This window comes from Ambystoma mexicanum, chromosome 9 (genome assembly GCF_040938575.1).
Source record: "Ambystoma mexicanum isolate Mex_15411 chromosome 9, UKY_AmexF1_1, whole genome shotgun sequence".
In the NCBI taxonomy this organism is placed as follows: domain Eukaryota; kingdom Metazoa; phylum Chordata; class Amphibia; order Caudata; family Ambystomatidae; genus Ambystoma; species Ambystoma mexicanum.
Window position 1 is genome coordinate 440,259,744 of NC_090931.1, and position 12,151 is coordinate 440,271,894.

General features: G+C 46.2%; 1 protein-coding gene across 4 annotated transcripts in view; it reads left to right on the top strand.

Moving 5' to 3' along the window:
- Nucleotides 1-12,151, top strand: part of POR (cytochrome p450 oxidoreductase) — a 964,880-nt gene that overhangs the window by 735,415 nt on the left and 217,314 nt on the right. For all 4 annotated transcript variants that reach the window (XM_069614934.1, XM_069614935.1, XM_069614933.1 and 1 more), the window contains 2 exons: nt 5,606-5,722; nt 6,431-6,549. In XM_069614934.1, coding sequence (XP_069471035.1) covers nt 5,606-5,722; nt 6,431-6,549 — 236 coding nt within the window. The remainder of the gene's footprint in view (nt 1-5,605; nt 5,723-6,430; nt 6,550-12,151) is intronic.

Here is a 12,151-nt window from a genome sequence, read left to right on the forward strand (position 1 = left end):
AAAGCTGCAGAGTTCCAGTAGCAGTAGAAGTGCTGTACTGCCTTCATCTACAATCCTAGACCTGTTTGATTTCAGGTCCAACCACACCTACTCCATGCCATTCCTTGCTCTAAACCCAGACTTAACGAGGAAGAGAGTGTTTCCATTGTTGGCTTTTTGAGTCTGGCTGGAGGGATCTTCTAGCTCCCTCCATACTAATGTTTTCTGTTGTCTTCCCCAGGGCCTTGGGTATCCCTGAAGGCCCTTGGGAGGATGTGCTGAGTGCCCCTATGATTGTTCCATTCCCAAATACAGGAGACTTTGTCACTCAAGCCAACTTTGAGAATGTGTGTGTCGAAAGGCCACTTTATGCCTCATTTGGTAGCCCATTGTAGTTTTCTGACTGTAATTTTCCTCTCAGCGTGGCTTAATTCAAAGCCAGGCTGAATGAGTTGCTCCGTGTTTGGTCCTGTGACTTAAGCACCCTTAAGACCTCAAGGGAAGGGATACCTCAAGCTACCCCTTGTGTCCTAAAGATGGTACCCCTATCTCAGTTAGTCACTTGGCTATGCTGGTGATAGCCATTTCTTTGTGTAATATAGCTCCCACCTAATGGAAACCATGTTACCTAGCTGGATCCCTTTTGATGCACTCTTTTGCTTTGAAGACCTGAAGGGGTTGCATGACTATCTGTGTCTTGTAATTCTGCGTATATGTGGGGGAGTAACCGTATTTGGTCAGGGAGTGAGGGTGCCTGTATCTCAGGACCTGGAGCTGCAGCCAGCCTGAATGCAGTTGTACCTAATGCCTCAGGGGGGGGGGGGGGCTGGATCTCTCTGGATGTTGCGCAATGTCTGGTTGGGTGCTCCGGTCACTCCCTGCCTCTTGAAGGTGATAAAAGCAGACCCCCTTACCCTCTCCTGTTCTGCTGGTACCCCGAACCTGTCTTTATGCAAGGCCGGCTGCCATGAGGAAGGTCTGAAGCGCTCCACTAGAACCTTTTAGATGTGCCGCCGCCCAATCCCAACGGCAAAGCTCTAACTCTCCAGACTACCAGAAGGCACAGACCATGGTGCTTACTCGCCCCGAACTGGTGGGGATAACTGAATCAACTATACTGCTTGAAGGCCCGGTCTCCTTGAAGCTCCTGAGTGAATCTTTAATAGTGGTTCCTCTAAAGACTTATGGAGTCCCACATGCACTTGCCATTGCTAGAATCTTCACTGGTTGCCATATGTGCACAGTACCTGCTTCTGAAAACCACCTGCTTCAGGCTTCTTGTGTTCAGGGTATTGCTCCCCTCACTCTCCGGTGCTGCTGAGTCTTCAGCTAGATCCTCATCTGCGGGTCCACTCTTCCACACCAAAGGTCTTATGTGGCCTAAACTCCACAAGAACCCCAGAAACCACTCCAGACAATTCTTCGCGAAAAGGACTCTTAGTTTAAGCCTGCCTAAAACTGCAACAATTGGTTGCCTTTGCCATCTCTGAAAACTGTTTACTGCCCGAAATAGGAGGAAAATCCTTTCACTTGCCTGTAAACAAAGACCTTTTGCTGAAACTATGGAAATCGTGCTATTCACATGATAGTGTTTCAAATTTTATTTTGTAAAGCTTACCTACCTGTTAGTGTAGTTATTTATCTCTTGTCATTTTATAAAAAATATAGCATGTGGGCAGTCTTTCATTGGTTATCATTTCAATTAAAATAGATCTTGCATCCAGCTACTTGCAAATGATATACAAAGACCCTTTGGATTAATCATTTCTGACAGTTATGTGGATTCTGCTGTGCAGAAATCACAATGTGTGGACAATGAATACCTACAAAAACATCCTAGAAGAGAGCATAGTACAGTCTTCAGAGCGAACAATGTATTCCACCTACAGCATGTGTTTATCTAAGAGTAGGGCATCAAAGTAGTTTCCCGCCAGGATTATTCTTACTGATATTTTATATTGTGCTTGATGCCAGATTCCTCCAGCTTCTAGACGTCAGGCCAGGTTTTGAACGGAGGCATATGATCTGCCTGCAAACGTTTTGTTCGTGGGCAGACTGCCTCAGTAAAACTGCTCGGGCCCCCGTTTTGCCCGTTAATTGAAAAAACCGGGGGTCGAAGTTTTTGGTCCCCACCTCCATGGTTAAAGATGCAGGGACACCCCCGCAACACGTGAGGCCGAAGATACCAGAACATGAGGAGCATGGGACACCCCTGCAACCCCCACTCCTCATGTTCAAGTACTAAGGTCAAAAAGTAAAACGGTCAAAAGTAAGACCTATAATTAGGTCAAAATTAACCAACGACCAAATGTAAACGGTCAGATTAGGTCATTCCATTTGAACCCATGTTGCATGGCCTTCTCTTGCTAACAAGGTGAGTGTGTTGCCCCCAAGCTGCTCTCCAGGCCTAATGGGTTGAGGAGGGAGTCACATTTATTTCCACTTATTTTTCTGAAGTCATTTAAATGTTGTCCATGTCAGTAATATGAGTTTATAATAAGACGAGACCTCTGCAATATGATGAGTGAATCAACCGGGAGAATATATTCTTTGAAATCCAGGAATAGACCGAAACTGGACTCATTTGTTGTGTGTGTGTGTGTGAGAATTAGCCAGAAACAGCAAAGCAACAGAAACAGCAAAGCAATACTATCCCTCTTAATGAAGCAGCTCATGTGTTTCTATTCTTGCAAGTTACGGTAACATAAAAATGGTAAATAGTAATGATCTGTTCAATGACAAGGACACTTGCACTGCGCTATAATTAACATGTTTGAAAGTTCTGCACAATTTGTAAAGGACAAGTTGTTCCTCCTTTTCACTGTTGCAGAAAGATACTGCGTGAATGACCAGAAAAGGGGACTGAAAAAATATTTCAATGTATTCCTACTTTGTCATTAAGAGCAAGTTTGTCTTTCAGTGCATTATGTTTGTCCCAGTATACCTTGCCTACTCCAGGTTCTCTCTGGAAACGGCCACTCTTCGTCATTAGCAGGGACCACAGTCTCCAACAGGCCCTTGGGACCACATTTTGAAAACTGCTCAAGCTCCCAGTCCACCCATAAATAGTGTCAAACGGTTTTCTTAGGCTTACAGTGCAGTTTCTGTCCATACTCTTCCACTTGTTCTTTTTTCAGAACCCATCTTAGTATGTTTTTCAGATTCCTGCTCGGCACTCAGGGTAAGGTTGGCATTTTTGCATCCTACCCATGAACTCTGGAACCTCTCCAACCCCCTTTCATGAATGTCTCCTCACCTTGAGGCGCATACCCTCTCGTAATGACAGTCTGGCTGCATAAATCGAATTTGCTTCTTGATGTCTTGACAGTCAATTCCAGTTCCTGACACACATCCCTCTTCTTGCCCATTGTAATTGGTCTCTTGACAGTACCTCTCTGTTACAGATACATGTCATGAAATATTTCCTCCAAGTTGGAATAGAAAATGTGGCACGGCTAGATGCTTCTGACTATGACGAAGTTTACTGGTGATAAACACAACCTCGAGTGAAAGATTGTACATTAAGAACGGGATGGACCTGAACTACTTAAATGTAAACCCCAGTATAACTATATTGTTGGTCTATGCCTTCCTGAATCCTTGGGACTCCTCATTCCGGCTTGTCTCTTTTGGATTATGCCCCAAGCCATTTGATGATATCAGATGTCTAAGAGTCATTTTTTACTCTGAACGTACACTAAAGAAACAGGTCAGATCACTTCCTAAAGCATATCCGTTCCACATAAAATGTCTGAGGAATCTCCTAACACTATCCAGTAATGGATACGAGTGGTTTCATCTCCTCATGGCTTTATTTTAATATCAGCCTTTACTTGGTACCTTCCGCCAAATTATTATGTTGACTCACAATTCTTTTTGAATACTGCAGCCTGGCTGTTACCTCCCCTGGATTACTATTTCTTCACGGACTTCAAGTAAAGATTTGTCCTATCCTCGGAGCTATGTATCTAGTTCATAACATTTTGTACATGCTGCGCTTACCTTTCCTGGCCCACAAACTTCAACTCTACCGGCCTTACCTGAACCTTGGAAGGCAATCTGTTGGGAAAGTCTGTGTCACTAGCTTTTAAAAGAGATAACGGTGTACTAGTGGACTGTTTCTCCCATTTCCCTGAGACCTGAAGGTAACTAGTTGACCTTTAGGAAGCAACTTAATGCCTATCTGTTTAATTTTAGTTAATTCATGTTGGGTAGTGTCCTTGTTGTGCAGTTCTGCTTTCAGCTTCTCTCTGGTGCGAAGATGCCTTTGGGCGTACATATGCTCTTTATAAAACCCAACATACAATACACAACAATCCACTGAACTAATGACTTCAAATTGGATTACAAAATGTGGCATAGTAAGAGGCTTCTGTTGTAGGAATGGATTTGAGAGGCACTCTTGCATGCGATGGAAGCAGGAACCCTATTGGTAGTATCCACCTTTATTGTGGTTTAGCTAGCTGTTTCATCCGCACATTGGCCGAAGTATGTTGTATGTCTAATATTGGGTGATTATTAATATTTTATTAAAGTGGCAACATTTGGTAAATTTCTTATATTTGAATAGACATTTTAATTAACAGTATAGCTTAACTGTCCCTGTGTAAATTAACTTAAACAATTGAGCATCTGGGATTCAAAATGTACATTATGTAAAGGCTATAGTTAAACTGATCAGACTTTGTGGTATTCAACACTATCTGATTCCATAATATATTTGCACCCTTCAATGTATCCTAAGACAACCTTTGGATATCCAGATGTTTTGGACTACAACTCCTATCAGCTTTAGCCAGCTTATTCAATGGTTGAGGATGATGGGAGTCATAGTCACCTACATCTGAAGAGCCACAATTTGAAGACCCTGGTACTAAGAGATGAAAATTAAAGGTGAGCTCTATCAATATGTCCTCATCCTGCAATATGTTTTTATTTTAAGCTTGTTTGACAACTTTACCAAAATGTAGGATTGTATTGAAAGCAAAGTAAACAGCAAGTGATGTTAAAAGGATGTTGGCTTTAAAGAGGGTCCCACATATTTATTTGGAAGCTTTCAGGACAACATAAGTCTCAACTACAGGTTAATCCAAATATCTGTAAATGATCTTGAAAGGAAGAGCGTTTTATTAGCCACCTGTTTGCTGTACCTTTTTGTCTTGCTTACGAAGCAATCCTCCCTCTTTGCCCCCTTTCAGTTGTCTGATGCGTTGTTAAATGCGGGCCAAATAAGTCTCAAACCGCTTGCTGCTTATGACCAAGACCGGTCTTGGTGTGCAAATCATCACACAGGAAGTGTTGTTTAGCAGCTGAGAGACAGAGGAGCAAGGGAGAGACTTATCAATTTATTGTGGATAATTTGATTTATTATTTAGCATGTGAAGTCAATTAAAATGGCATGATTGCTTGGTTGACAGGGCATTCACAGTACTTGGAAGTCCCGGGTGGCTAGATTTCACAGTCTAGCTTTATTACAACTCTTACTGGTCTGTTGACACTCAACATCTACAAACATGCAAGTTGTCACAATACATGGACCTCCACTCTTCGTAAAGGTCATGCCTGTGGCTCCTTTCTGGGGTTACAAGGAAACCGTTGTAAATCTTCGTTTTTATCTTCCTTGCAGACCTTTTGATGCCAAAAACCCTTTCTTGGCCCTCGTCACTGTGAACCGTAAACTAAATGAGGGGGGCGAGCGACATCTGATGCACCTGGAGCTGGATATCGCAGGTTCCAAGATCAGGTATTACTTATCAGTTGATGTTACATAACTGTGATCCTAGGCTGCATTTAATTTATGACACACGTAGTTCTAGGAGGTCTGACTAAGGGGGTGATAATAGAGTATGTGAATGGTGATTTGAGAAGCCTTATTTTCAATAATTTGTTTCTTGTACTCTACAAAATGCCTTTTTCTGTTTAGAGTAGCTTGAGCCTCTAATATTTTATTCATTCGAAAATGCATTTGATGTATTTCTCAATAAGACCTCTGGCTTCCATTAATCATTTGTTTTGGGACCAGTATAAATCAGCAATTCAAGCCTCTTGACATATTTGTCATATGCAAGCCCAATTGCGACTATGATTCTAGAGGTGTAGAGCAATAGATATGACCATGTTTCTCAAATGATAGAGGAATCCAAACGATAAAAGAAAACTTATTTCAATTGTTTTAGACCTCAACCTATTTTTTCAGGAAATTCAAAGTGCAGTATAAAATGCAGTTTCATGACAACCATAAAGGAAAGATTTCATATTCCTCTGTGACAGCTCAACCTTTGTTTGATGACTTCTCATTAGATGGATGCATTAGGGTCGCTGTTTAGGCCGCAGGTTTTTGTTTGGTGCGGTCAGTGTTTTGGTAGACTTAATATAGTTCAGTGTCTCATAGTCTTGAAGTGTGAATGCCATTTAACCTAATTTATGATCTTCCTTCATTTGCTCTCTTCAGATACGAATCCGGAGACCATGTGGCAGTGTATCCCGCAAACGATGTGGCACTGGTAAATAGGTTGGGTGAAATTCTCAGAGCTGACCTTGACACCATCATGTCCTTAAACAACCTGGACGGTGAGACCTTAGCAGTGAAGGAGTTGATCAAATGTTTAAAAGTTGAGCGAAAAAATGCTGTATTGTGGCTTGAAGAGGAGGTTGCATTATTGTGCAATCTAACATATCTTCCCAGCATCCATTGTTTTAATAAATATGATGAAAAGGTGCATAGCATAGCTCTATTTGGTGTGTAAAAGCTATATTATCTGTGTGCTATTCAATTTCTAAGCCACCAAGTGCTAAACATATCCAGTACCTGTCTTCAGTGCAACAGAAACACAACCAATATTGACCACAATCTCCTTGTGTTGAAATAAGACCTCTTGTAAACAATATATAGATTGCTCAAATATAAAAGATGCCTTTTTTATTGGTTTTCAAGTAGAGCATCTGTTGTAGTGGTTTCCAACATTCCTCGCATGCCGACTGGTGGGCTTGTTATGCTTGCCCGATTTTATTTTACAATTGCAACTAAGTAAGAACATCTTTTAAAATACACATTCTTTTAAAGGATTGCTTAATACTACTCCATTTCAGGAAACCAACCTTTTTCCAAAGAAGGCCTATGGGTTAGCAAGAATGTTTGGAGAAAAAAAACATCAATATTCAGACCCCTCATAATCTATAAAGATTCCCTTCTTGCTTCGTCCATTGATTGCATTTTTCACAGAAGCAAAGTTGAGATTTCTGAAATCAGTCTTTATCGTAAACAACAGTAAAGTTGCTGGTCTTTTTTTTAGTCTGTTAATCATGTTGCAGTGGTTATCATGTTGCAGTGGTTACTGAAATGCACAGCACTGCGCTTGTCCTTGGAAGTTTTTGGATATATATATATATATATATATATATATATATATATATATATATATATATATATATATATTCTGATCTGCTTAGGTGACGAGATTAATTCATCCACAGGACCAACAAAGTGACTAAGACTCTAGTCTTGTCAAGCTAAAATCTTTTAAGTTTGTTCAATTTGATTAGCCTTCTAAAGCCCTCTAAATGTAGCTGCAACTCCCATGACTTCTGTATGCTCCCACGATTCCTTCGATTCAAATAATCAAACCTAATAACTGCAGAACGTAGGGCTATCCTAGGCATAATTGTGAGACAAACCCCACTGAGTAACTCATTAGAGGTCGGAATATATGCTCCGTATTATAACCAGATCTGTCAGAATTGGCTGCTTTGATTAGTGGGATGTATAGCACAAATAAATACTTTATTCTATAATAGTGCATTATTGGACTTGTACACAGAAGTAACAGTGCAGTGGCAAGATATAGGAAAGAGCGGAAGCTAACTACCCCCTGTATCAAACAGGGAGGTAAGATAAGAATGTGTTACGTCTCCTTTTGTTTAACCCATTTACAAACGCTCATCAGAGTCTGTGAAATTGTGGCAGGCATGTCACATTGGGGTGACTTAAAGAGCCCCATAGTGTCATAGCTGCTGCTGACCAGGGCGCCAAAATCACTTCCAAACTAATAGATAAAGACACATTATATAAATGAGCTCGGTTTAAGTGTAAAGGCGAAAGAATCAGCCATTTTCATTTTTGGGAAAAGAACTACTAGGAGCATCGTTTTTATTTGTGAGCTCTCGTAATTGTGCATGCTTATCATTTAGGAGTTCATTTTTCTGAAAGACACACCAATGAGGCACATATAGAGAAGCAAGCAAATAAAATGTCCTAGGCAATTAGGAGTACCTTTTCGAGGGGATTGGGTCCTCTGACGTATTCCATATCTATGACAGGTAATGTCCACAGCTGTGCTGCTTCGGAAAATCATCAGCGTCTGCATCCTGCGTTGATGAAGTCGATGCGCCGTCCCCGAGGACCTCCTCCGACGGCCGACGTCACCCGATGTGATAAGTAGGACGCACGACGCCTGTAGCCTCAGTTCCGTTTTTTCCGCGAACGTGTTCGCTTCGTGATTCTCAGTACGCCTCAACTCTCTGGAGTTTGCTGTATTCTTCTCGGTTCGTTGAAACTGTTCGGTTTTTGTGAAAACCTGTTCGTGACGATGTCTACTTCGTCTTCAACCCCGCGTCCGGGCTTCTAGAAATGCGGGGACTGTGGGTCCAAGATGTCGGTCACGGACTCGCACAACGCCTGCCTCTGGTGCCTCAGGGGGGGGCCCACGATACGGACGAATGTGTCGACTGCCAGTCGCTCACGGCCAAGACCTTGTGGGAGCGCAAGAAGAAGTTTTTGGTAGGTCGGGTGTCTAAGCCCCGGAAGTCGAGGTCTATGGGGCTTTCGACAAATGACTCGAGAGGCGACTCTCCGCGTCATTGTCGGAAGTCCAGTGGGTCTCCTTCCAGGAGTCGGTCTCGCCACTCCTCTGCCTCTTCAAGGCATTCCCGGAAGCGCTGCTATTGGTGGCCTTCCCAGTCCTCTTCCGAGGACTCCGCCCGTCGGCGGGTAACTTATCCCACCATGCAAGCGACACTGGAGGAATGGTTCCTTCGGGAAGCAGATGTTAGCGATTCTTGAATCGCAGGGCACCGGTCCGTCCGCGCCTCCGAGTGGGGTCGGTCGGCACCGGTCGAGAGACACCGCTCGTACACCTTCGGGCTCGGGTGGTCGGCACGGCTCGCAGGAAAAGTCCCGCTCGGACAAGGGTAGCTGTTCTCGCCATGCCCGTTCCAGGTCCTGGTCCTCGACGCGCTCGAGACCGCGTGATCCTGTGCCGTCTTCGAGGAAGACATCGACGCTTGTGGCGCCGAGGTCGTCGACGATTTCTCTCGAGGCTCTGCCTCCGAGGGGGTCGTCGATGCTGTCGGCGCCTAGGTCGTCGAGACGCGCTCGGAGCACTGGCTCGATGCTGGCGGCGCTACAGCTGACGTTGAAGCCGATTCACTCGACGCCGACTCATTCAGCGCCCTCAACGCCTTTCGAGGCGGTGGTATCGGAGGGGCCCCGTGGCACGGGGTTAGCCCCTAGAAAGGCTCTGGCTAAGGTCAGGCATAGCTTTGGTCCCCAGGTGTCTTCCTCTCACCGCCTGCAGTACATTTCAGAGGGTGATGAAGGCTCTGATGAAGGCTTGGTTCCGGTTACGGTACCAGATGAGCTTATCTCGGGCCATAGCCAGTTTGATGTCCTGAGGCAGTCACTGCATGATGCCAGTGGACTGGACAGCTCTCCGGAGGTGGAGTTTTGTAGGACGGAGCCTGGCACTCATGCCGATTCTTCATACCGGCGCCTTATGTCTCGGGTCACTGAGATCTTGGGTTGGTCGGCTCCCCTAGGGGAGTTCGTTCAGGATGATCTCACGGACATCCTTGATCTTGGCCCCCCCACTGACCCGGTATTGCCGTTTCATATGGCTCTGCAGAGAAGGGTGGCGGCGGCTTGGACTGCTCCGGAGAGTCTCCCGGCAGTGGGCAAGTCTTTGTCGCAAAAATACCTCCAGCCAGTAGCGACCCCTGCTATTTGTCCAGGCACCCCACTCCGGAGAGTTTGGTGGTGCAGGCGGCTACGGCCCCGGCAAAGCAGGCGTCGTATCCTACCATCCCTCCGGATAGGGACGACAAACGTTTTGACGGCTGGGCGAAGAAAGTGTTTTCTTCAGGGGGTATGGCACTTTAGGCGGCCAACTCCATATGTGCCTTGTCTCGTTTCACACACACTCTGTGGAGCTGTGTTGCATGAACGGCTGAACATATTCCCGAAGGGGATGAACGGGATGGTTTCCTTGCTATGGTTCAGGATGGCAAGGATGCCATGTGTGAGGCCGTTCAGTCGGGTTTGGACATGGCAGATTGTGTAAGCCGGTCCATGGCAGCGAGCACCGTAATACGCAGGTTTGCGTGGTTGCGGAAGTCTGGGTTCGCTCCTGATGTGCAGTCCCGGCTCCTCAACATGCCCTTTGATGGTGAACATCTTTTTGGCAGCAAAGCGAACTAGAGCCTTGAGAGGTTGCAGACCTCCAAAGCTGCCGCGAAGTCGTTGGGCGCTGCAATTCGACAACCTCCGCCTTTTCGTCCTAGGGGACAACAATGGAGGGGAGGTTCCTTTCGCTATTACTCGTCCTTCAGTAAAGCGAGAGGAGCTAGCAGTCAAAGAGGCCACCTTAAGAGTGTCAGAGGTGGAAAACAGGGTACTCGAGGTGCCAAGGCCGCTCGGGCAGTTGCCTCTTTGCCCTCAGGCAACGCCGCCGCCACTACCACTCAGTCATGAGGCCAGGTCCCATGGTTCTCTGGTTGGGGGAAGGCTGGCGCAGCATCTTGTAGAGTGGCGTGCCATTACTTCAGATGTGTGGGTTCTGGAGATCATAACCCACGGCTACTGTCTTCCCTTTTGACAGAGGCCTCACAACAATCCACCTGGGAACCTCACTTTGAAGAGTCCGGATCCGCTCCTTGCGCAGGAAATTTAAGCCCTGCTGGAGAAAGGCGCCATAGAACTGGTGCCTGTAGCGGAGAGGAACAAGGGTTGGTATTCCCCTTATTTTTTGATTTCCAAGAAAGACGGGGGATTGAGACCCATCATGGACTTGCGTGGTTTGAACAAACTCCTCAGGAAGGACAAGTTCAAGATGGTTACTCTCTCTCAAGTCCTCCAGGCCCTTCAACTTCAGGACTGGTTGGTGTCTCTCGACCTCAAGGACGCTTACTTCCATGTGCCGATCCATCCCTAGCACAAGAAGTACCTGAGGTTCGCGATTGGCGACTCACACTTTCAGCTTCGGGCCCTGCCGTTCGGAATGACCTCAGCCCGAGGGTTTTCACCAAGCTCATGGTGATGGTGGCAGCGCATCTCAGGAAATGGGGGATTCACGTCTACCCCTACCTGGACGATTGGTTGATCAGGGGGAGCTCTCCCGAGCAAGTCCTGGATCATCTGTCCGTCACCTGCCACTCCCTTCACAAGCTGGGCTTCTCCCTCAATTTAAAGAAGTCCCATTTGACGCCAACACAGCGGCTCCAGTACATCGGAGCAGTGCTCGACACATCCCTGGGGCAGTGTTTTCCTCCCCAGGTGAGGGCTCTTCACATTCAGCAGATGGTGTACAAGTTTCAACTTGCCCAGAATCTCCCAGCGTCCGAGTTCTTGAGACTGCTCGGCCTCATGGCATCATGCATTCTCCTGGTGCCAGAGGCTCGTCTGCGGATGAGATCTTTGCAGTGGGCACTCAAGCTCCAGTGGTCTCAGTCCTCCGGCAGGCTGTCGGACCCTGTTCAGGTGCCGCCCTCGGTCGCCCAGGACCTTCTGTGGTGGGCCGTCGAAGGCAATCAGATGAAGGGGGCCCCATTTTGGCTGCCCTGGCCGAAGGTGACGATCGTGACGGACGCATCCCTCACGGGATGGGGAGCTCATGCCAACAAGTTGACAGTCAGCGGTCGTTGGTCTCCGTCGGAGTGCAGACTCCATATCAATCTGTTGGAGCTGAGGGTCATCAGGCTTGCCCTGAAGGCTTTTCTGCCGACTGTGCGAGGAAAGAGTGTCCTGATTCTAACGGACAACACGGTGGCCATGCACTACCTCAACAAAAAGGGGGGGGGCAGGGTCACTTCCTCTGTGCAGGGAGGCGATGCAGCTCGAGTTCTGGGCCATCCAGCAGGAAGTTTCGATCTCGGCTGTTCATCTGGCCTGAGACTAGAACAA